A 26,620-nucleotide genomic window follows, 5' to 3' on the forward strand; every position below is an offset into this window, starting at 1 on the left:
CCAGTTCTCACTTCAGCCTATTCTCTTCCTTTGCTGGCAAGAGGCTCAACACTGGCCGCCTAGTAACCTTCATCCTAAACTCTAACTTCGTAATTCTTGTCAATTCATACTGAACTTTGTGGTTTCCAGAGTAAGAGGTGTATGACTTAAGTAAAAACAACAGAGATGAAAACCAAAACCTAATGACACAGGTCATCATAATTCCTTGTGCTCGTGATCGGCTGTAAAACAAATTAAACTGCTTTACTATGATGTGCAATGTTTAGTGATTGTTTTTATTAATGCAGAAATACCTGCTTAACTTCATACCCATTCTGATTTAAAGTGCAACAATTAAATCTGATATTTTTGTACATCCATATTTTGCAAGTGTTGTTCCTAAGAAGACATGTAGTTCAAATTATGCCTCGCATTTGTAAAACCTATCATTTTTAGTACCGTTTTGCTTTATTAACTAAAATAAACTGTACAAAAAGCTGTAGAGTTACATTAGCATTGAACAATGTAGGATACACGTTCTCTGCCAAACTTTAGTGTGCAAACATTTTACATTTTTTAAAGTGACAAAATTAAGCCAACCTTGAAGTCAGAGTTCATTACTACATTACAAAAACAGGAGACCAGATATGGCAAAAGAAATTCCCCACTGAAATCAACACCATTGTATAATTTTATTTCTAATTCTTAAAAAAATATAAATGAATTTAGAAGAGAATCACAGTATAAGGGCCCTAACATATTAGACCATTACAAGGTACATAAAAATAGAAGACACAGATTTCTTTGAAACTTTAATCCTTTGATTAAGCAGCAAGCATATCACTCTCCAGGCAAACACTGCTTAAAACAAACCCTACCCCCAAAAACAGGACGTGCAAACTGTATGCACATACTCTGCAAAGCACACAATAAAGACATTTTGCTATGTACATACTTATTTAGTACTACAAATGCTAGGAGATCCCTACTGTGTGCTACAGTGTTTGTAAATTAAAAAATACTACCTATCTCTGACCCTCCCTCCCCCCTTCAAATACAGCACCTTCGCCCAGTTATAGAATATTTAAACAAGATTAAACTGAATTACAATGTACTGAACAGTTTTATAGCAGTTGGCAGTGGCCAACTCTACTGCAACACCCAACATTCTGCATACTGAAGTCTATCGACAAGAGACAAGACAAAAATTAGCAAAGGTACAATACGCACACCTGGGAGACTCAATGCTAAAAGAAAAAAAATAAGAAAAAAAAAAAAAGAAGAAGAAGAAAAGAAAATAAAAGAAAAGAGAGCAAGAAATACTGATGATTTATCCTATCACTATTAACAACTAAACTGAGATACTCAGGCTGTCGAGAAGGTTTTCGTATCAGTTTGGAATTCTGGACAGCAGCCATATCAGACCTGTGTGTAGCTGTTGAGGGGACACTCAGGACTTCCAGAACAAAAGTTTAAGTGATCACAAATTCCTTGGTGCTTGTTCTATGATGCTGCTTCTCTTAGAAGAGAGGTCAACTGATGCTCACATAGTGGCTAAGAACCTACTCTGATGCAGAAGAATATTCCTAAGAAGGACCCTTTTTTGTATGAGACCTCAGCACACTAGTGATAGCTGTTCAGAAAGAAAAATCAAGTTTGATCTGGAAATATATTTGAGCGAAGAACTAAACTATGAAGGTCAGCACCTTAATTTCAATTCAGGTCACAAATATCAAACTCTAATACAAGATTTAAAAAGGAAACACGATCTGATGCTGTAAGAACTTCCCTTTGCAGAAATGAAAAACCTTAGCCAACTGCTGAACTGAACGTTAGACGATTCAATTTATCTGTGAAAAAGCCTAGGGAGAGCACATTCCATTTTCTAATATAGTCTCATCTTAGTCAAGGGCAAATCTAGTTAATAACAAAATGGATTTAAAAGGACTTGCAAACACCACTTCAGTTATAAACAAAAATAATTTTATAGAACAGTATGGCAGTCAACACAAATGTTTCTACACAGTCAAGAATGCAACGTTTTTCAATAGCTTGATTCAGATCACAGTTTCAAACACTGCTACTCAAATTGAAGCCTGATTTCCTTGGAAGGTAGAAGCATCTAGTAAAAAAAAATACAAAAAAAAAAAAAAAATCACTGCTGGGTATGAATCAAGGTTTTAAGACAACAAGAAAAAATTAACAAACACATAGGAAAATAATAACCTTATAATCTCCTAAAATTTGGGAGCTGTAATTAATATCCAAATGCAGGTTTTAGGTAGTGAACAAAACAAAAGAAAAAAGCCACAATAGCCTCAACCCAGCTAGTCAACTCTGCCAGCAACAGCAGATATCAGAAATACTCCTTTACCACTCAGACTGGACTGGCAGCAGACAGCCCTATTGCCTACAGTATGCTACCACCACCAGCCTCTGTGCTTTCACAATGAATTTTTAGATGAGATCAATGAGCTAATGCATATGAACTGCTAACAGACATTCTCAGAGGAATGAAATTCTACTGTACTTAAGTTAGAAGAATCCGTGGAATAACATTAAATGAATAGCTCTTGCTAAACAGTTCCTCTCCTGTAATCCCCCTGGGTGTTGAAAGTTGCTGCCTTTCTCTCCACCCCAGCCTAGAGTGATATTGCAGTAGGACACCTGTTTTCAGATAACTTCTATTAGAACACATGTGAGATTTATTATGTTTGGTACAATAGCTCATTGAGTTTTTAGAACACTCTTTTAGAGGACTATTTCATAAGACCGTACCTTTTCTTTCTTTTTTTTTTTTTTTTTAAACAAGAAAAAATGTTCTGGGAAAAACATGGAGAAGAAACACCCACATTTTACAATTGCTTGAAATGCTACTACCGTTACCTAAACAGGGCCAAAAATTCTGAACCTAAGGCCATTAGTTTTTTTTTTCATCCACTAAAAAGTACAAAAAATAAAAAACAAAAATCACACACACAAAAATAACGCTACATTTAAGTCTCCTACAATATTACTTATTCCTAGATTTGCCAGACTACTTTTCTGTAATTAGATGTTTGACTACAAAGAACTGTAATAAAATAAATAGAGTAAAAATCAGTTAAACCAAATCTTGGTGTGTTGAACGTTTATTCATGTAAGAAGTTAGCTTCCTTCAACAGTTATTCACGTAGAGGAGGGCTGTATTGTAGGCATTATTCTGCTGTACAAGTCTTCTACAAAAAATATTTTTATACAGGTGGTCGTTCGGTCGTTCACATGGTTCCATTTCTGGTTATTATCTCGCTCCTCTGTAAAACTGGTCTGATACCTGTGAAGGCTTGCTGTTTTCTCCCCTTCATTATTTGGAAAAAAAAAAAAAAAAGTACATTGATACTGTTTTTCAGCTGTAGGAGTTAGCATAATTCTGCTTTATTTCTTCAGTGCAGGGTGGACTGAGATTCTGTCTGAATTCCAATAAGCGAGGGTGGTTGCTGGCCGCTAACTGTGGTTAACACCGGCCTTGGGTTTAGACGAGGAGGCATGGAATTAGCTGGGCGGATGAGCGGCGGGGGAGGCTGATTTAGAGTTGGCCTTGGCTGAATAAATCGCGCCTGTTGTTGAAGTGGCGGAGGCTGGCGATGGAGCGCAGGAGCAGCAGGAAGCGCTGGTCGAAGTAACGGGGGTGGCTGATTTAAAGTTGCCATGGGAGCGGTAGGTGCTGGAGCAGATGCCTGTGCTGGAGGTGAAGGGCCTAAACACTGAGTGGTCGGAGTGCTTTGTGCCTGCACAAAGGACAAAGACAAGATTGCATGAACAGCCGTCCCAGCCGGAATGCCGTGCCGTTGGGTTGCCACTGTCCACTATACAGGAAACAGCATTTATCAAACAAAACCGAAAAACTGAGAAGTTACTGAAAAGAAATCGCCAACCAAAATATTATAGACAGCAGAACTAAAAATATTTATGAAGCAAGAGTCTTCTTTCTAGAACAAGATCTGCATTTTAACAATAAAACAGTAACGTGATCGTCACTATGCAAGGTGCCATCCTGTTCCCAGCGGGTTAACGACATTGGCTGAAGTTCTATGCAAGCTTATCATCATTCTTTAGAATGTGGTTTGCCACTCCACACCAGTTAACCTTACATTACATCACTAAATAAAATGCTGTTCCTCAACCCATGCTTACTTATATCTGGTACACAAAACACACCTCATCTTCTTCATCAGTGCTCTTTCCTGATGGCACATTAGAAGTATTTTTTGTGTCCTCCCCTAAAGCAGAAGCATCACCATTAGAAGCCAGGGTTCCTTGTTCCGCTTCCCATTCCTGCAATACCTCCTCTAAGTTAAACCGACGCCTGTAGTTTACAAAGAAGTTCTTCACTTGGCCAACAGTCTTGTTGCCAATTACATCTGCAATAGCTTGAAAATCTTTACCATATTTGCGGACACCTGGAAGGCAAAGTAAATAACATAGCTGTGAAGGATCAGTCAGACACAGCTACGTGTGATGTATTTATAGAGAGAACCTACGGGACCTGCAAACCAACGACTCACTAATTAGGCGGACTTCTCAATTAGGAGAAGGCCTCAATTTCTATTAAAACAAAAAAAAATATTAATTGCATAGCTATAAACACATAAATGAAGAACTTTATTAAAAGGTCATTACCCACTCTTCTTAAAGATCCTGGCTTACTCACCAAACCAAGCCTCCCAACCTAAAACCACAGAGATCTGGCCTCTGACAAATGCAGTAAATCTTTCAGTGTGCTTGGACTGAATGCAGAAGCCCAAGCTAAGTTCAAGGTGGGAGAGGGAGGATGACTGAACAAGTGTTTACAGTTCTAACAAGACATGCCAAGGAACAAACATTGACAGCTTCGATAGGTTCCCTCCATGCCAGCCGCCCACCACCTGTGCGAGAGCTGGCCAGCAGCAGCACTGAGGGCAGCAGGCACGGGACCACGCACAGGGGCAGAGTTCTGGGAGTCACAACACACGGCTCATCCCTCCATATGCAGAACGCTCTACTGAGGCTACCGAGTGTAACCGGCCAGCATTCGCTGGACAAAGTCTTTTTAAAGCTTTCATTCACCATTCAAGCTGGGTAAACAACTCTGGAGTTTTGGGACAACCACCTAGGGGAAAGTAAATAAATATAAGCTATTGGGGTCTGTTTCTAAGAAAGCCCAGCGCAAGCCTCCAGGATCAAATTCTCCGGCAAAAAGCAGCATGACAGAAGATCTTTGCATTGTTCATTTCACTCATTTTCACATCAATATCAGTAGGTTACAAGTACTCCAAAAGAAAACACTGTTGAACCTTTCCAAAAATACCAACACAGGCTTTTTAAAGTTCTAAAATGGCATTTGCATATAACAGCAACTACAGGTCTACAGACTTTTGTAATTTTAAACCTAAAATTGGAATTATAATCTGAACTTTATTGGTTCTCTGTTTTAATTAGGGTACATGTCTAGTTACTCCTCTCTCTTGCTTAAGAAGAAAATCCTGAAGCTCTCCAGCATCCTTGAACACAGCTGTACAATCTATTTTTAATCATAGAGTGGCCAGAGGTCTAGAGCCTAGAGAAATTAAACATTACATGGTTGTACTCTGTGGTACTGTAAGGCACACTCCAGGCTCAATAAACAGAAGCCTCTTTTTTGCTCCCAGCTATGCATGAGTGAATTACAATTTGACTCCTGATGTGAAGCTCCTGATCGCTGAACTCATTCAGAATATATTACAGTGTTTAGAGGACAGGCATCCCGTCTCATGCCTCATTTCATGTCTTGCTTCAGAAAGTGAAACGGAAGATTCAGAAGGTGAGAGTTGTTTCCAATCCGAAAGCTATGCTTCTTTTCATCTTAACTGTTAACAGTATGATCTTCATCTTGTTCTGCTATTTTCTACTTGCTTCATTAATAGGCCTTTCTGACGTGGCACGTACACTCTCTAACATTTAAGAGAAAATTTCAGCTCTAGGAGGGTAACAATTACTGTAGCTGAAGCTGATGCTACAACTGTCAAGAGCCTGGCTACATTATTTAAGATCTTTTCTTGGGCATACAAAAGAATCCAACCTCTCTGACTGCCAGAACCTTGGAAAGAAAACAAAAGGACCTAGCAGAGCCTTGTGGGAGAGAGCATATCTAGGCAAGGCAAATACAGGGATTTGGCTTTTCATTCTCAGGTGTTCAAGGTACTAGCTAAAGGGGTACTAACCCCTTAACAGCTGCACATGCCCACAGAGCAATCCCACCGGTGTTTTAATATTGATTGCCCTGTCATTATGACCCTTGCTAATTTATGATGGCCGTTAAATGTCTACAGCAACGTATCTAACATCCTGTAGAAAGTGTCCAGCAGAACAAAGCAAATTTTTGCTTGAAAACTATTTCAGACCTTTAGTGATTTCAGGATTTTCTGTTATTATGCTCTCCATATTTCTTCCTTCCCCTTAACCTGCAAAACAGCTGAACCTGTTAGCTAACTTGAAGCTGGCAGATGCAAGGTCTTAAAGCCTATTTCCAAGCAGACAGTTGGAAAACTGCATCGCGCCTTCCCTGAGAGCCCAACGATGAGAAACATCTAAAGAAAAACAAGCTTAATCAGTTTATCTGCACACAGCACTTATCATTTTGGACTCTTTTCAGTGTTATTTTGTACTGCTATAGCATCACCACAATGGCTTATACACAATGCCGTAGTAAAGCATTTTTAAGCTGCATCAGAAACAGAGGGAGTTCAATCCTTGTTTATGGGAGTTTTACATGTGTTGGCACATCTGTAAGAGCTGATGCCAACTCATCATCCCTTTCAAATTGGCGGGCTTTACATACACGTCCTTATAAACATCACCCAAGCTATTTCTCAAGTGTTTAATATGTTATTAATTAATTTTTTTAGGCTGCTGCCAGTGCAATTCAAAATACAGCTGCACAGCCTCACTTCACAGGCACCCTTTCCCTGGCTCAGATGGAACTAGTCCTGTTGATGGGAACCCTTCAAGATCCTCAAAACTTTACCCAGGTAAGAGCTGCGCTTAACCTTGCTCAATACTACTGTGTTTCATTTTAGATGTGCAACTCTGGGAAACTCCTAAGCCTGAGTTTTACGCTTCCTATTGCTGTGTGATGCCGTGCAGCACAGCACACACTGTCAGGCGCACAAAAACATCAGCCTGAGCCCAAAGCAATATAATACAGCACCACAACGAGGCAGAAACAGTTAACCACAACCTCCAGGTTATGACAGCTGCAGTTCCACTGGGGTGTGATTATAGCGCTCCTGGCAACTAGCTTATGTAGAGTTGTTTTTTTTCCAACTGTTTTCCACTGCAATGCTATGAAAATCATGCCTGCTTTTTGATTCAAATTGTGTTGTTTAGAACATGCCTTAAAACATTTTTGCAAATACAATTTTCAAATGGCTGAAATCTTAGTTTGAAAAGATGGCTGTGCTCACAGGTTCCTATACACAAATAAACTTTGCGAGTTAAGAACACCTCATATGATGAACTGACAAAGTTGAACAGTAACCTGATTAACTATACTGCAAAAGATTGGCTCAGAGATCATAAGCCTGAGTTCACAACCCCACTGCAGGCAGCCACGCTACTTTTAAGATTACACACTCAGCAATACCTTAAGGTCTTTTTTTCAATACCTCTCTTTAGTTACTGCCAATCTCTCTAGACTAGCCCACAGACTACAAGAGTTATGTCATGTTTAGAAAAAACAGTACCAAAACTGTTACTGCAGGTGATTTTTCTGATTCTGTAGTAGGATTTAACATCTGAATTACAGTGAAAAAATTCCAGAAACGCCACCTACCTGAATAATGCTTATGATTTCTGTAAAATTATTAAAATCACATGCCAAAATAAATCAGCATTTGATGAACTAAATCTTTTTCAAGCATACAAACTAAATGTCCCCATGCTCCAGTCAACTGGCAAGTTCAAGCCTAACACACACTACTGTGGCTTTCAGTACAGCAACCATGGCTGCTTCTTTTAAAAGCAGAGTCAGAGCTAAAGATAGCATGGCCCTTTCATATATTAGGCTACTAATTCAAATAATTATTTTGAAGCAAAGGATGGGACTTTAATACCTACAACACTCACGCCAGGAGGGAGAATTTACCACCAGACAAAAGGTAAGGGTGGGATAAGAATATTTTGTCCCTCATGCTAAGGTGTTCTTCCATCCCCATTTTATACAGTGGCCGAGGAAGGGGACTAAAATGGAAACAATATATATGAGAAGCTCATGGAAGTTCAGTGAAAACAGCTTTCTTCCAGCAGGCATGCTTTCTCTTCCCACCCATAAGTATTGAGGCTGACTACCTTTATAAAACATGAAACATTCCTTCAGGCAGAGGCCAGAAGACTAGAACTCCTCTCCAGGCAATTGCCAATCCTCTTTCTCTTTTCTCCATGCTCCAGTTTTCTCTTTTCTGTTGTTGATTACACAGTGCCATAGCTTAACAAAAGCTCAGCACATTCTTATCACTTCCCAAACTGTTCCTTGGTTAGAGCTCTGATAATTAAACTCTGAAAATGCAAGATGATTTGAGTTCTTTCATCCTAAGGCGGGCACAATGAACCTGGATTATCCCCAATTCTGCAGCAAGCATGCTACCTACTAGACAATCATATTAAAGACAGGCACCTCCTTCTGTTGCATTCAGAAAACTAAAAAGTGAGCTAGTTACTAATACTGAGAAAAAGAACTTGGGACAGAAAACAGTTTGGAGATGCAAATCCCAGTTTCAGAGGCATGTAAATTGAAAGGCATGACTTCAGAAACACTATTCTCTTCAGTATTTCTATTCACGTTTCAAAATAAGCCTAACTTCAGGATCTGTCTTCTGGTAAATGACTACCAGGTATGGCATGCCTGACAACTTTAAACTTCTATCCTGATCCAACTGAAGGTTTGGTACTAAAATTTAGTCTTTCATTTAAAAGCGTGTGAAGAATACAGGGATATACTGTAGATATGTTTAACTAAGCTAATGTATATTATCTTAGAAAAGACGATCCACAGAAGTCAGTCAACATATGATGACTTCTAAACAGTAACAGGCTCTCCAGAAATTTCCTTTGCATGTTCTTTGATTAGACAGTGCACATAGAAGCAGGACAAGAGTCCATTTTCTTTCATATAAACAAAATAACAGCAAATTAGCCATATTAGTAGCCTGCTAGAAAATCATCTTTTTTTTTTTTTTTTCCCTCCAATAAGACAGTTAGTTCAGTATCCATTCAGACTCTTAAAGGCTGGCTAGACATCTGCTCTTTTATTCCCTCTTGAACAGAAAAAGGAAAAAAAAAAACACTTATTTCCCGTAAAGCAATCTTATTTCTGCCTTTTTGCTACTTTAAGGATATGGAAAGATGTCTTAACAATTTTTGCTTCAAATTTTATTACTTCAACCACTACCTCAGTCTTCCATTTCGGAGAAATTCATGTAAGGTTATTTAAAAAACTATTGGAGGGACTTTTCAGTACTAATACAGCTGTTAAGCCCATCTTAGCTTTTCTATTCGAGATTTAATATAGGTAACCAAAAGACCAGTGTCATGTTGCTTGAATAAATATGCTAAGTATTCTCACTAGTTTTGTTGTTTTCTCAATGACTTCCTTATAAGACCAGATAAAAGTTCATCTTTCATTAGAATGAAACATAAGCATATGCCTGAACACCTCTTAAAATCCTTCGCATCAGATTGTTACTTCAAGTTGCTACTACTATGAACATACCTTGTACTGCAAGAAGCTGCTCTTCTGTGGTCCAACGGGCATTGATTTTCTGATTAGACTATTAAAATTAGAAAAATGGCACAAAGATCATTAAAATGTTTCAACAGCTGTAAAATATCTGAGCATTAGAATGTGTTTTAGTCACATGACAGACTGTATTACATAAGTAAAAATCTCTTGATTGTAAGCCATAAAGTTTTGCTTTCATGAACAGGACATAGCATTTAAGGATTTGAGCTTAGATCTACAGCAACAGTTTTTCCTCTGCTTTATTACAGTTCTTCACCTACAACATAACTAAAGCACAAGCTAACGATCTTTATGCGGGCAGAATTTGAATTTAACTGTAAAATTTATCTAAACAATTAGAACTTGCTGTTGAGAGTGTTTCGCATTCGTGTTACATTTCATTTGCAAGCCCTTAAAACAAGCAAGAAGAGAACCTCTGTAGTAATATCACACACTTCAAATGCCCAAATTTATATATACTGATGTTTTCACAAAGAATTTACTGCTAGCAATCCAAATAAACTACTTTTAACCAGAAAAACAATATATCAGGACTCAATTTCAGCTCCGTATTGTCATGAACGGATACAACATTTCAGTTTCTTCTGCTTCTTTATTCAGCCAGTTGCCATAAAAAAGCCTACTACTAATTTCTTGTAAAAAGACCAGACGGACTCACCAAAGCATGTTATTCAATGGATCCTGTTTAAGCTGCTGCTGAAATGCAAACATTATGCTGCAGCAAATCATATTTCTGTAGCTTCCCACTAATGTAAGTGCAAGGCCACAAGTTCTGATATTTATTCTGATTTACCTCAGGAGGTTTGAATTCTTCAATCCCGCCTTCCATTTTCTGTTTAAGTGCACTGTTTACTTGCTTAGCATTTTGAACCTTGGTCAAAAACAACAAAGTTAATCAGCTCCACAAAGAAAGTTGGTCACTTTACACATATATCTTCACTAGGATTGCCACAAGTGTACCTCCTAAGTTAGAAAGAGAAATATTATGGTTTAAGGCTTCACTACTTTTAACCATTAAAGAAAAAAATAATAAAAGATGCAGCACAGTTCCCTATGGAGAGAAAAATATTTAAGCCAGTCTTTCAAAAGAACAGTCCGAAGAAATATTAAAAGAAGGACATAAAATGCAAGTTTTGATAATGATACATATGTTCTTGAAGAAGAATGCAGAATATATGGTTCTTAGGTTTCTAAGTGAAATGTACTGTGTACGTAAATTTCTTCCTTCTCCAAAAAGCACTTTGAAAAAAAAATGGAAAAGTATGAGGTGTTTCCAGTTAGTTGCTTCTGACAGACTGCTTTTTATTGATCTAAGACCATCATAATGAGGAAATTACTTAAAATATGTAAATAAAATACCTTAGTCTACAAAGAGAACTTCTAAACTGTACATATACATATCTGTTAACCATTCAAACCTGACAGTGATGCACATAAGGTAACACATTGAGAACATAGTTTTGCAAACTACGGTGCAAAGCTATTACAAGAGTTCTTTAAGTATGGACACAAAAGCGGACAACGCAGTGGAGGATTCTAAAGGCTGCGTCCATGAGATCACTGCAAGAAAAGAAGAGAAAGACAACCTCAAGGATGTAACTCACCTACACTCAGGCTAAACAGTGAAACCCACCTATGCTATTTAGTCCCAAAGTCCTGTTGTGATAGAAAGAAGCATATTTCTCCTGCAAAAGAATACAAGGGAGCAAGAAGCCCACAAAACCCTTTGTTCACTCCATGACTTTGCAACATGGCAGCTCTTAGCAGTCTATAAGGAGGCAGAAATTCCAGGAGATAAGCCTTCAATTTGTAGCCACATCCCTCCTAGAAAGCAAGCATGCACATACTGCTGTACCCTTAAAAGCTTGAATAGATTCTGTGTTTCCACTTTAAGTGCCACAAGTTAACTTCTTCATGCAAAGGCAGGCAAGCAATAGTCCTCTTAAAAGTGAAGATTATAAAGCAGTTGTTTTAAATTTAACAAGAAGTAGAAAGCTCACCAATTCAAACAGAGAAATAACAAGGCCCATGATTTTTCCCCCTTATACTATCATGTGATGTGGGGTAAGACATCCAAGAAAACAGCTACAATTTTAAGCATAACAAATATAACTTCCACTGCTTCATTGGTCTTATTCTCACTTGTCACATAAATGCTTTTTAACAAGGTTAAGACAAAAATGTGACTTTGTTTTTCTCCTGTTCCCAAATCAATAACACTGTTTTCATGCCATACTTCCCTCCTCCCCTTTTTAAGGGGTCATCTTGTTTCATGTTCTCCACAAAACACGTGAACAAAAAATAAAACTGAAGAACAGCTAGTGTCCAGCTTTTCTGGTGGTAACTGTGGAACAAATTTGGAAGGCTTGCATTAAAGAAGGTTCACAATCTTCACAAATAATCTTATAATCTATAAAATCATTACAAGAACAATTTGAGATGAAAACAAAACAAGACCAATAACCCATGGTACCTGTCGCTTTAATGAGATTAGTTCCATATCCAGCTGTCTAAGAATTGTGTTGGCTGCATTGGGACTACAGGAAACAGCTATCACATCTTCCTGGGTCAGGTACATGCCTTTTGGTGGACGGCATTTGGAACGCTGAGAATGGTGGCGATGCTGCAAGCTCTGATACTCTCTTCTACCCAGCCCTATTTTGCTGGTCTGAACAGGCTGCTCATTATTGCCCTTTAATTTACAAGAAATAAATCATTAAAGAATAACAGTAACTTACATTCAATTTCTCTAAAGAATAACGTATTGCATAGCATTGTAATGTCATGTTTATGACCCAGAAAACCTAACCTAACATCCTTCTCTGCATGCAGTATCCAAACTAAGCCTCACAGATGCAGCAATATAGCATACTAGCCATTTGCTGGATAAGCCTGCATTAGTCAGGCTTAGAAAGGTCAAATTTACAATCTTTTCTTCTTTTTTCCCCTCTTGAACAGAGATGAAAATACAGTAAACTGTAAAGAATCACAGTATCAATACTGTAAAAGAGGACTGGAATCACAAACCTCTTAGGTAAGCAGAAAATAAAGAATATATACACTGTATCTTTAAACCAAGTAATGAGGGGATTTATATACATTTCATTCTGGTTAGCTACAGAGATATCAGGTGAAAGCTGAAAGGTGAAGAATCAGAGAAAGTCAACCAGGACTGGCAAGAATGCATGATGGCACTTTTTCCTGCTGCAAGTACTCCAACTTGGAAAGCAATAGTACTGTTTGTTTTGAGAGGGGATTTGAGATTTGGAAGAGAAAATTAATTTACCTTTGCAGTCTTTATAAAAATCCAAGCAATTTAGCAAAGTTAAGCCTTTATTTTTCACTTTTTTTTAAGTGGAAAGGGACAGCAAAGTGGAGATAAAGTCATTATAACTGCTCTTTTGATATGTTTGGACGCCTTGGAGACCTTTGCTAAAAGTTTCAACTTTGTCTTCAATAGGCGTTGTTGCACAACAAGCTAGTCTGCACCTGTGTGACTCTTGTAGAGCAACTGGGTAGATTACCTACAGACCAGGAACGGAAAAGCAAAACTGACTGTCCCTATAAGGATTTTTCAGTTCAGAGCAACACTGACTACCAAAACAAAGATGCGATTCTGGCTTTTTTTGCTACCTCAAACAGCTCCTCACTGCTCCTTCCTGCTGACATCCATGCAGGACTTACAGAGGCTAACTTAAAAGCACTTAGGATATTCGTTCCACCTTCAAAGTTGATATAAAACCTTACACCTTAGACATCTACAAATTTCAAGGTTAAGCATTCTTCTGGCCCATTTATACCATTTGTCTTCTGGTTCAACATTGCTCTTTCAGTGTGAAATTGCAGTTCTTAGCTGTTTAATCTAGATTTAAAGAGAAAACATTCCTTCAAGTTTCTGTCCTGCCAGGCTAGAGGGTTTGGCTTGTTTTAGCTTTCTCTGGTAAGAGAAATTAAAATTGCCCTGTGCATTTAAGTAGCCCATTCACTTTATGTTTTACATAGGAAGTGAAAGTATGCAAATCTCACTAGAAATATTAGTTCACATAATTATCTATTGCGGATGAAATAGCTGTTCAGAAACTGCAAAACTCATTGTCCTGTTCCTAGAAGTCTATGAACATGCTACTTTCATGCTGGAACATGTGTCGTGATTCTAACAATAACTAAGTAAATTGAACAAAATAGCCATTATTGACAAGTGGCTTAGGTGGCAACTCAAACCAACAGATGGTAAGAACATTGTTATAATGGCAGAATAAAAAGTAAAAATGTTCGTTATCAGAGCTTGTGCCATTTCAAGTTCTAAACAACATACACAAGCATGTAAAAAAAAAAAAAAATCAAACTCTTATACAGAAAGGTGTCTTTGTAATTGTCCTTTTTTCCTACCTAAGGTAGTTACAGAGAAAAAGTGGTACACTGAAGGTCATGGAAAACAGAACGGAATCTAATACCGCCAGTCTCTTACTCAGCATCATTTTTGATAGAACCACAATGTTTTATTACTAATCCTAGACGCTACTTTATGAAGATACTATTTCAAGATGGGATATTGAAATTCTGCACTGTCCTTTCCTCTCATTCTCAAGGAGCACAAACACTCAAATTTTAGGAAAATCACAAATACATAGAAGTTGATCAAGAAAACAAATGTTTACATGTGTAACTGAGCTCTTCTAGTCTTGCTCATAAATAACATTTATGAAAATAAAAATAATAACCTGAACATACCCCATACACAGCACTTATTCGTAAAACTAGGAGCAAGTGCTCATTTAATGAGACAAAAATATTTTTCTGTACATCTACTTGTAGGAAGCATCTCAATAAAGCCACAGATCAGTTGAAATGCATAACCTCACTGTGGCTTTGAAAGAACAACAAAAAAAGTTATTCTTAGAAAAAATGTCATTTACTTTTACAATAAAAACGTTTAGTTTCCGATAATTCACAACCAATAAAACTGTAAACACACAGTAACAAGACAGAAGTAGGGGGCATGTTGTTTTGCCAGGTAGTGATAGCACATCTCTTGTAAAACTAAGATCATTCAGGAGTTAGCAAAGGTTTGAGACATACATTAAGCCCCAGAATAGAAAAAAAAGTATAAAGTTTAGTTTCGTTGGAAAGTAAATAGTAAAGTTTAGTTGGAAGCCATAAAGATCTCAATAAACTAAAGACCCCATGATTTCATCAGGCTGCAAACAGGTAGATGTTAAATTGTTACATGTCTCTACTGCAAATTATGCTGTTCACAGTAACACAGAAAACAAACAAACGGACATTCACCATTAAGTTATCTGTTACCTCCTTTTTGGCTTCTTTTTTGGGGTCATAATCGCTATCATTTCCATCCATTGGATGAGCTTCTTCTACATCATCATCACTGTGGACAGATAAGAAGCTAGTCACGTTGTCAAATTTTTAATCCCAAACGGTATGACAGAATTATCTACTCTAAAATATCTATTCTAAGTAGTCAAGCTTTATACATTATATGACATCTCAAAGGTATTTGTAGTTTTCAAAACAGAGCTTCTGCAAGCATGTTTCTTTTACTAAATTCTGATAATTTCTACGATAAACAAGCAACCCTGAACTGTAGTTTCAAAACCACTTGTAAGACAGTTTAACTGGCACCACTGCCAAGAAATTTGATGTCACCTTTCTTCAATTCAACCACTTATGCCAGCGTGAACACTTAGATGGTCAGCTATATCAAGGCTAGAAATAACCTTTCATTTGTCATGTTAGTTTTAACAGAGCAGTTTTCCAGTCACTGCACCAGACGTACGAATAAACCCTTGTTTAGGTCTGTGGGGAGCAGAAGAGGACAATATAAGATGGGAAAATACAGGACTATTTTTTGACCAGTTAAAAGTGCTCAAGAGCTAAAAGCTTAGGAGGGGAAGGAGAAATGTGCAATCTGCTGTATTTATTCAAAGACAAAAGATTGAAAAGAGAACGGATTTTCCTAGTCCAATCCAGCCATTTACATAATACCATGTCTGACTAAGCTGAATGTAAAAAACAAACAAACAACATTCTATTTACCACAAAACCCCAAAATGCTGTATTAGAAGCAAACTGATTGTCTTCCGTGATTTTTCAGCTATCCGGCCATAAAGTAAGCATATGAATTTTTAAATTTCAGGAGGTTTTTCTTTTCATGAGTATAATTAATTACACTCTTTTACTCTGGTTTGTCAGTGTTTCATACATGAAAAGTCATGCCTTCTGATAAACATGATTATGGTACTCACACAATGAAATTATTAAACCACTTTAAAAAAGGTGAAGGATAATACGAAAGTATACTTAGTGCAATGTAATTTTAATTTCATAATAACTAGGTAAAATGTCATTCCCCTTTAACCAAGACAATTTAATGCTGTTTTGAGCTTTGATTCTCTTTGACTCATAATAGTTTTATGTCTCCTGAAAATAAGATTTATACAAAAACGTTTTAAAGTTTTGCTATAAAATAGTACTTAGGCATTCTAACTGCTACAGACCTTTACAGCAGTTGAGCTTTTAGTTATAGTTCCATCCTAGTTTAAAAAACAAAACCAACCACACAAAAAAAGCCTTGCACCCACACACTCTCCTCCCAATAAAATAAAAGATAGGGTTACATTTCCCAAATGAAGTGGTATTTCTAAACCGCATTCCCAAACTTTGTGTTCTTTAAACCCATTTTTACAGTTATCAATTAAGTATTCAGGTGTGTTATAACAACTGATATTGACCGGAGTAATATAGTTCTTAAAGCACAAGTATCAAACCCCTTGCTAAAAGCAGAGATACCACAGATGCTCAAACCTAAAAGTACAGTTCATGCTTAAGCACAGTGTCTGGAAATTACTAAAAAATCTTTACCAGAAAGACTTCAAGTCTCTAGTCAGCTACTTAAGAGTACAAAACTTACCTGTCACCTTGATTATTTCTATTAGCTAGCTTTCGAGCCTGACGATCCATCAAACTTGTCCTAGAGCGAGTTTTTTTCCAAGAATAGTAGTATTTTACAAGGCTCGCAATAGTCTTGTCTGGAAGCTAGAAGAATTTGTTAACATATTAATATAATTTTTCATTAACATTCCACCGAAGTTTATAATTCTGTTCTGTTTACAACCACCTTTACCCAAATACCTTAAACACATGGATGAGATTGAAACAAGGGATATATTTTGTGTGCATTTTTAAAAAGCTGGGGGGGGAGACAAGGAGGAACTTTTTTATTAGAGAGGAAAAGCTATAGCTTCAGGAGACACGAAGGAATGAACTTAAATCTTACATTCTAAGTTGTGCCTGAAGCTTCTGTGCAGAAATCAAGATGAAATTTTAGCCCAACGGGAGCCCTTGTTCCAAATGCATCTGAACTGTTTAATGCTACTGATCAAAATTTTACTTTACCATTTGCTGGATCCTGTGAAAGCTCTTTCCATGGAAGCTAAATGCTTGTTCAAATAAGACTTTATCTTCAACTGTCCATTCATCAGGGAAAGGAGTGAAGTTAGGGAGATCCGCAAGGGACTTCTCAATATTGTGTTTATGCCAGAACAACATGCCGAGAGCCTTTGAAGAGAAATAGTCCCTTTTTGGATTTAGTCAATTTTCTAAAATGTCAAGACAAGTTACATTAAAGAGGCAAGCATTTATTTTACATAAAAATCACTATCAGAACCCATTCTCAAAATGTATTTACAATTTATTGGCTATGTACTTATAGGTTACAAAAATTCTCTTTGGAGATGGTGTGAAGAGTGGGCACATCTGTACTTTATTAAAGCTATGACAGCTAGATAATTTAAGGTCGGCATGGCAGCAGTACTTCTCAAATAGTATAAACAAGGTTGACAGGCTCAAATCTGACCTGCTTTCTTCCTTCACAAGTATGTGTCACCTACATAGTTCCGTATAGGCATTCAGGCCTTTATTACCAGCCTACTCAAAAAAAAAAAGAAAATAAAAATACTTTTCATCAGCCAGAGGATCATCCAAAATGCAAGTCTGACAGTTCAAAGTGAGAGTGGTCTTTCTACAACTCTCCAATCCACACAGAACAGCACGACTGCTCCCATGTCACACGCACCTAACAAGGAATGGAAATTTAAATGTATTTTTTTTTTTTACATGGCTCATTTCTTCGTATTCTTAAAGAATTTTAGACTAATTAGACTTACTGCCAGAGAATCAATGACAGACTTGGCATCAAGTCTGGCAAGGGAATTGGGAAACGCAATCCACTCAGTTTCAACTATACAGTGCAGACATGATCGCCAGTTGCTCATCAGCTCTCCAGACCCCCTGACAACACACCTTCTAATAACCTGGACATAACAAACCTCTTCTCATGTTAAAATGGCAACCAGCAAGCATCTCTTGCAAAGAGAATTTCTATTCCACTGTGAACAACCTACAAAATACTTTGTACTATATGTTGGTTTGAAAACTAGTCCGTTTGTAGACTTATTCTGAGATCCCTCCATTCCCTCTCCCATAACAGAAGCCAAGCCATAAATAAACATTGCCAAACTGCACTGCTTTCAGCACCATAACAGTGGCAGCATCTTCTTCGGCTAACAATTGACGGACAACTAGTAAGTCTTTGCTACCATGAGGTTTCATCCTCCAAAAGTTGATCATACACCATGTTCCTATTTGTATATCAATTTTATATATATATATATATGTAGTCTCAGTTTTACATAAATTAGTTAATGTACAACAGAACTATGTGCAGACCAGCAAAGTTTTAACCTGTACTTTTTATGGGACGGTGACTAAAAGTTACTAAAAAATATTAAAATGATCTTATTTGTTACTCTCAAACACAGAATTTGATTCTGTTTTCCTGCATCCAGGAGAAAAAAAAACTCTTAGAGGTGTTTTGCTTTTTTAAAAATATGCACCAGACCTTACCACTTCTGTCCCTATCCCAATTAATGGTTTAAAATTGTACCATATTTGCATTCTAGTATTAAACACTGATTTTGTTAGCTACTTCCCTAAGAAACTCTTTAGCTAAATATACACACACAATTGCATGACATGCCCAGTGTATCAAGAAACATACCAAACCTTTCAAAAGTGCACATTACAAGCTGAGCATGTCATGAAAACAAAGAGCTCAATCTTTTGCAGAGAATCCAGAGCACAACTGTATGCAGATCCATTTAACTGCAGTGTTTGCTGCCGTGCCTGAAGAAAAACAGCGTTAATTAATGGTAACCAAGGGGAAAAAAAGAGTCGTGTTATACATTTATATTAACAAATCCTTTAAATTAGCACTCTCATTTCATGGCACTTACCTGTTCCACATTGTATCCATGTTTTTCCTTTGCTATTGCTATATATTCATCCACTGTAACAAAGCAATGTCAAAGTTATTCTTCAGTACTTAGAGTTCTGCTATAAGGTCACACAGCATTAGCCATCTAGAAAGGGAAGACAGGCTTCCCATGCCTTAATACACTACATAGGCCCTGGACTCCCTAAACAATAAATGTACTTGTAGCTTTATTCAAAGTAAAGAAGCTCGCTGTCTTTAATACATTTAATTTTGTATTGAAGTTTATACACTAATCAGAGACTAGCTGTTTAGAGACAGGCTGTCTTCTTGGAATCCACTCCTCTCCTAAGAGCACAGACACAATGGGGGTGCCCAGACAAATGTTAAAAAAATCATGTAAATAGATTCTAGATCAATAACTATGCACATCCTTGATGCTAACATAATTTTCACTGACCAACATCAATTTTAACCGCCACATGAAGTCAGCTTTCAATAGAGAACACAAACATTCAATGAAGTCACTAACTTCACCAATATTTTTTTAAAATCATATTTTTGTATATTAGACCCAGCTTTGAGTTGAACATTTTCCACTATTGGGCAATTAAGTCTGATGGAAGTCCTGCTAGTTTTGATCTTCAACAGGTACTCTATTTCTGAAGAAACGAACTCATCCCATTCACCCATTGCAGTTCACAATTAAGTGACAACTAAATTAAGTTAAAAGGGAGCATAATTGAGAAAAGGAAATAATTGTATATTCATTACTCAAACGAAACAGAGATGTCCTTGCTATGAACTGCCGCAGCAAAGAGTTAATCGCACTTTAAATGAATGAAGAAAATGTTCAGTAATCAGACCTGTATTTTATTTCTAACTGATCTTCAGTAGAATAAGGTACACTCCCTCAAAGGCGAAGAGGAGCACAAACCTCTAATTACTGGTAATAGTAGAAACTGTCTTGAGGACCAGATTCTCATGACTGCATCCTCAAAGTTTATTACCCTATACTACATATGGGGAATCCTATCATAGGAGGCAGTTTGAAACTGAATTAAGCAGATAAAATAATGTTTAGTCAGATGATTCTACTCTGATGATTCTACTATTTCACGTCACTTTTGCAGAGAGAAAATGCTCAGTTTTTCCTGATGAGAAAGAAAAAATAATATTCCCTTGAACAGGGCCTTAACACGTCTTTCCTGAACATATCCACTGTAATTACTTCTCTAAGAAATTTAGAGTGACAAGTGCCCCATGTTTAGGTGTTTTATTTCTTTATTAATAATCAAAAGGTTTCAGACATTGGTCTGAAACATGTAACACAGGCACCGTGATTTGAAACAAAGACTTGACTACAAAGTAAGAGAAGGGGATCTTTCTTTTCCCTATGGTTCTCTAAATAAAAACAACGTTTCTCTTTTATTTTAATTTACTAATTTGGAATTTCACTATGTATAAAGCAAAGAGCAAACAAGCATACCAGAAACAATTACATAGTTTAATTTCAACATTCAAATTCCTAAGCAGGGCAGGACTTACACTTGGCATCCGGAATACTATGATATGGAGACCATACGAGCATCCCTCCATTATCTTTATCAGTATATTTTGTGGCACCTGTAAGAAAACAAGCAAGTCTTAGTATTTATAAATACGATCTTCGGAGCAACTATTCATGGGACATGAAGTAAAAGTCAACCATATTAAGAAGTCCGGCCCAACTAAAGTGAGGGGGAAAAAAACATTAATTCCACATTAATTCTTTAAGACATTGAATAGCTGACTTTCAGCACTGCTCTAAGAAGGTTCATTCATGACTGCTAGATAAGATCCTACATACCACAATTTGAGCATTAAAGCCCGTTACTAAAGTTGGCATAGATGCCAAGTTTAAAGGTGCTTGTTTTGGAACAGTTCTTAGGGATTCTGATTGTCTACCAGCACTACAGACAGTTCTGATTTCTGTAGCCATGCAATTTTGATATTCACAGCCAACCAAATTGCTGTAGAAAGTATTTAGATTGAAGAGCCTTTGTTTGTTTGTTTCTGCTTCTCCTCCACCTGAATGCAGCAAGGGAAGCAGCCTAAGCCACCTATCAGGAGGCCAAAGCACGTTTTGCAATACCAATGCAACTTTGTAAAAAGCACTAAATCACAGTCTCTGATTTTAAGAACAGATTTTAAAATAAATTACCCAATATTGGAAAAGCATCAACTAATAGTTATCTTCCATGAGTATTCTACAACTGTGTGGTAGTACAGAAAAGCTCTTATGGTCTGTTTGTTTACAACAGCTTCTCTTGCTAAGACATTGCTCAACAACCGGAGCATTTACACTAGTGTCAGTATAAACTCCTCGAGGAAGCACCCCAGAAGAACCTAGCTTGCATCTTTCCTGGAGACAGACAGATTTATTTCCCCAGTGAAATAATTACTTTTTCACTCCATTTTAAGCTTTCACCCTTTATATTTAGGTTCTACATCTTGTTGAGGGAAATAAAAGAACAACAATAAAACCAACAGTGCTTTGGAAAAGATAACTACTTAGTGCTTTCTAATCTTGTACTGTGCTTTGTTGTTCTTCCCTCTTTAGCTTGGCAGCATTTTGTAGTTGCTATCATCTTTGCAGTCTTTAGATCCATTATGATTGTGAACTTGAGAACGAGTTAATGAGAAATGCTAAAAGAACTTGTGTGTTGCCTAAAATCTGTATGACAAGTAACTGCAACAAGTTTAAGAATATGCAGAGAAGCCATAAAGCAACACTTTCAAAGCATAAGCTACACACCACAAACAAACAAACAAGCAAGGAGCAACCTTTCCAAGTTTAGTAGAAGAAGAGATTCCTTAATATAACATTCTACTTCAGATAAGGAAAGTAAGCAACTGTTCATCGTTAGGAAAGCAGTATTTTTGTGGAGAGTGATGCAAACCTGTTCCAGTCACATCATTTCTCTCATCCAGTCAGTTTTTATCAGAAGGAAATGACAGTTACTATGTACCCTACTCTTTCAGTAAGAGATGAGTAGAGAATAGGATGACCACAAGAGAAAACACGAATTTACCAGTTTCCATTTGTGCACATAAAATGACTAATGGAAGCATACCCTCAGTTTTTCCTTGGAAAAAAAAAATCCAGACAGACACCTGCAGACTCGTTTACATCATGGACATTACCAGCTCTCAGGTATTCAAGTCCTGAGGTAAAAAACTTAATTTGTCATCTCCTTGGCACCCGCGGGACACCACGCATGCAGTGCCACGCTCAGGGTGCCAGCTGCCAGCAGTACGCCCTTGGGAAGCAGCACTGTGCTCTGGCAGCAGTCAGACAGCTGCACCTTTCAGGTGCCACCTCCACGTTGCTGAAAGGAAAGCAAGGTGACAGGCAGCTTGGGATGCACACAGGGAGGTTGGTACTCGTAGGAAAGCATCCTGACCTCAACCCAGGGTATCCATGGCTGCGGCACAGGTCACCCCGTGCCACAAGCACGCCCAGGTTCTGCCTCATGTGAAGAATTTTGTCCTTTGTGCCCTGCATATGCAAGCGAGCAGCCCCCTCCCACCCCTAAGAAGGCCGCGTTGCTTCCCAAAGGTGACGCGCTCCTTCTCTGCAAGACTTACTGGGGACAGAGGTTGGAAACACCGGGCAACACAGGAACCCACACAGGTTAGAGGAGCAGAGCTGCATGCCGGTAAGATAAGAGCCCACGAGCTACACCTCTGACACAGCCTTCCCTTCCCACCCACATCCAAATCACTTCAGAAAAGGTTTCTGCATGCGGTTGCTGTGCCCCTGCCCTCACCCCATGGGGAACGGGGCTGGCTGGAGGTGACCCACGGGCACTCCAGCTGCTTCCACCACTGCAGCAACACCTTGGCACATGCTCGATCTCAGTTTAGCATTAGTAGAAGTTAGGTATGCCTGGAAAATGCTGTTCTGTATGCGATTACAAGTACTGAGAATAAAGTAAGTACCTAGAAGCACATACTACTTAACAAGGGCATTGGGGGGGCTTGGAAAATTCAAAAGACGCTGTTTTCCAGCATAGAAAGTCCCATCTTCTTCTTAAGAAAGCTTTTGAGGCTTTTTGAGGAATAAAACCACAGAAACTAGCAGGAGAAAGAACTAAGCTTTGAAAATAAAGGATTGGACATCTTAAAAAAAGAAATCAGGGACAGATGGCAGGGAACAAACAGAAAATTGTATATTCTTCACCATGCCATTTAATAATTTCAATTTAATAGTCTGTTTTCATATAGAGGTTAGGAGAAAATTTGTAAGAGTGTACAAAGACATGGAATCCATAAATGACCTTAAATGCCACCAACGCACTCCTCTTAATACCCTCCCTCTCCACAAGAGCAGGAAAGACGTATTTCTGCATCAAGCGAGCAGAACTCATCCTAAAGCCTTTGGGAGCTCATGACCTGGCAGAGTTAGGACTGCAGCCATGCTTTATTCGGAGTAAAACAAAACTTCCCTAGCAGCATCTCATGAGGATCGCACAAAGCATGGTGCATCCCCAGTGGTGGCCCGCAGTACAAGGACACCAGCTCCCTAACAGCCTGCTACAGCAGGAGGTGGGGCAGAAAGCAGAGGCAGAAATAATTTCACCTCAAGAATATAAGAATATATATAATATAGTAGGAGGAGACAAAACCTGGAGTGCAGGAGATGGTTTATTAACTCAGTAAATTAGGTATGGAGATCTAGGGGGTTTATTTTATTAAAACCATTTTTCACAGCAAGCAAATTTATCTCGGTGTTTTTAATTGTCATTACATCTAATAGCAATTTGTTACAGCTCTGTCTGAAGGCTTGCCTGTAAAATGGGGGTGCTATGTAGAAAGTGGAAAGAGTGAGCATGTTTCAGCTAACTTCTCCTAGTTGCTGCTTTCAATCACTTGTCCTCCCCAAGAGGCTGACAAAGAGTTGATTACTTTTTTCTTAAACCATTTCTTATTTTATACACGAACTCAGGTTAAAACAAACTTACTGTTGTCACAACCTTAATCATGAATGTCTTGTTCCTCAACATATTGTTGCAAAGCATTGCTCACAAATACTGATAAATGCCGGGTAAGCAAGGCCAAAGACTTATTATTTGTTCTACTCAGTATTCTGTACGTGTACCAGGAGCAGGCTTTGTACCTTACACTATCTAGTTTCACCTGACGTTGACTCCTGCCTTCCACCTATTTGATTTAAGGGGGCTAAGAAGCATTCAAAATACTGTAAATAAATACATACTCTAACATACCTGGTAAACAGTCAGAAAAAAGGGCCTTAAAACAATCCCAAGAAGAAAAAACATTAAAATTAGTAAATTAGAGATAGTGCCTGCATCCATATATGCAAACCTGGACGCCTGATGGAATGCCCATGCCATCATTTGTGCCATGAAAAAATAATCATCTATGTGCCTACTTGAGAAGACAACAAGAGCGCAGCTTTTTGCCCAGTATCTCTCACAGATGCTGCCTCGAGAGTCATCAGAAAGAAAATATGAAAGCATGAGATCTTGCTGAGATCTCCTCAGATAGCTAATCTTATAATGTGGTATGCATTGTATTTTTATACTTTCTGAAGTTTTTTAGTTTGTTATTTTTCATATAAAAGATTTAGCAGTTCCAAGAAAGTTAGTCTTGTCACCCCAATCATCAAAATTTGTGCATGAGGAACAATATTATACATCTTCTACAAGACTTAAAGAAAAGTTTCCATCATTAAGGAGCTGCTCTGATAAACTAAAGAGTATGCATTAATCCCAGTTGCTGGGGGAGGGAGCATCAATTGAATGCTAGCCCCCCAAACAACATGTTCAAGCTCCAAGATGCCTGGTTATAAGAGAGGATAAAATTAGTCCTGTAGTAACCAGTGCAATGATCCTGACCCATATGTAGTTTACAAAATTGAAACTACAGAATCCCAGTCATCCTACACGGGGTGAAAAGCCCTTTTAATCAGAGGGAAAACAAACGCTCTGCATTTTTCTAAGTGGCCTGTAGGAAAAACAAGCCCAGGCTGCACATTAGAAACGATCATTTTTATTTATTTTTATGAAAAGAGAAGGTGTAAGCGGTTAGTCTCATCAACAAAGAGACCTGGGCTACGCTCCCCTTTCCGGGGGAAAGGCATTCCCTTCTGCCAAGAACCCGCATCCATTTAATCCCACCCTCTCCCCTTTCTTTTCCCCTTGGCCTTTCTTCGGCCTGTGGGGACTCGTGCCCATCAACAGGGGCTCCGGCTTTAGGAGGCACCGTGCGAGCAGCTCCGGCCCAATCCTCTTCCGGTGGGAAATCATCTGACACCAATGGAGCCTGCCTGGAGAACAGCAAAGTAGACGGGCTTCAGCAACCACAACCGAGGAGCCCTCCTCCAAAACCTCGCCGCCCGCTGCACCACGAACCGGGCACCGGGCGGGGCGGGAGGGCCCCGTACCCCCGGGGGCAGGGCCCGGGGGGGATGAGGAGGGTGAGGAGGGCGAGGAAGGCAGCTGGGGCTGCAGCAGAGGTGCCGGCCAGGCGCATCCTCGCTCTGGGGATCGCCACCTCCTCGCTCTGGGGGAATAATAGCGGGTGGCGAAGGGCGAGCGCCTCAGGGAGAGCGCCCAACCTTGCGCTGCCTCAGCTGCTAATTAAGTGTGTGCCCCCCCCCACACACAACCCCCCCACAACCAGCACAAAGCCTCAGGACACCCCCCCCCAACACACACACACACACCGCACTCTGGTGAAATAAAAATAATAACGAGGTAAGAATTAAAGATAAAAGCAGCCGTTTTACCGGGCTCGAAGTCGGGGATGCGCGCCTGGTATTCCGCTCCGACCCTCATGCCTACATCTGCAACACAGGAGGGGGGGGGGGGGGGGGGCGGCGGTTAACGGCCGCGCCGTCCCAGCCCAGCGCCGTGTGGCGGCTGGGGGGGGGGGGGGGGGGGAGCCGCCCGGGAGCCCCCCCGCCGCCGCTCAGCGCCGAGCCCCCGCCCCCGGCCCCCCCCCTAAAGCCCCCCCCCGAAGCCCCGGCGACCGCCGGGGAAAGGGGCGGGGGTCGGGGGAGGCGGCTCTGCAGAACAATGGGGCCGGCGGCGGGCGGGGGGCGGGCGCGGTGCCCCCCCCCGTACACACACACACACACACACACACCTCAGGCGCCGCACGGGGGCGGTGAAGGGGAGCTGGGGGGGGGACGGGGAGCGGCACAGGGAAGCCCCGGGGCGCCCGGGTCTTGCCCCACGGGGGCTCCGAGCCCTTCTCCATCGCGACACGGGCCGGGGGGGGGATGTGTGTGGAGAAAAAGCGGCCGCAGCACTGCCCCCCCCCCCCCCGGTGTTAACACGGAGCCGCCATGTTGCCCCCTTCTTCCCCCCCTCACGCCCCCTTTCCCTCCCTCATCCCCCCCCCCCCGGAATCCCTCCGCGCCGGCCCGGCCGGATCTAGGCGGGAGGGCGGGGCTGCCGGCGGAGCCCCCAGCGGCGGAAGGATTCTATCGCAGCACAGCATCTGAGGGGCTCCCCCGTAGGGAGGGGGGGAGGGGGGGCGGGGACTAC

General features: G+C 39.6%; 1 protein-coding gene across 8 annotated transcripts; it reads right to left on the reverse strand.

Annotated features, from left to right (window-relative positions):
• Nucleotides 1-254: 254 nt before the first annotated feature.
• RCOR3 (REST corepressor 3) lies at nucleotides 255-26,392 on the reverse strand. 8 transcript variants are annotated; one of them, XM_084515150.1, is made up of 12 exons: nucleotides 26,217-26,392; nucleotides 25,858-25,914; nucleotides 20,610-20,687; nucleotides 19,084-19,136; nucleotides 17,186-17,347; nucleotides 16,701-16,825; nucleotides 15,062-15,158; nucleotides 12,246-12,464; nucleotides 10,566-10,643; nucleotides 9,743-9,800; nucleotides 4,177-4,418; nucleotides 255-3,746 (listed from the first exon to the last, which is right to left on the reverse strand). In XM_084515150.1, exons 2-12 carry the CDS (start codon nucleotides 25,904-25,906, stop codon nucleotides 3,402-3,404), a joined length of 1,506 nt encoding a protein of 501 aa, XP_084371276.1. In that variant the 5' UTR covers nucleotides 25,907-25,914; nucleotides 26,217-26,392; the 3' UTR covers nucleotides 255-3,401. The 8 variants fall into 8 exon arrangements, with proteins under 8 accessions (XP_084371276.1, XP_084371277.1, XP_084371275.1 ...); XM_084515151.1 differs by lacking the exon at nucleotides 26,217-26,392 and having other exon boundaries at nucleotides 15,080-15,158; nucleotides 25,858-26,176; XM_084515149.1 differs by lacking the exon at nucleotides 26,217-26,392 and having other exon boundaries at nucleotides 25,858-26,176.
• Between the last annotated feature and the right edge of the window lie 228 nt (nucleotides 26,393-26,620).

The sequence above is a fragment of the Aythya ferina genome, assembly GCF_964211825.1.
Source record: "Aythya ferina genome assembly, chromosome: 3".
Classification (NCBI taxonomy): domain Eukaryota; kingdom Metazoa; phylum Chordata; class Aves; order Anseriformes; family Anatidae; genus Aythya; species Aythya ferina.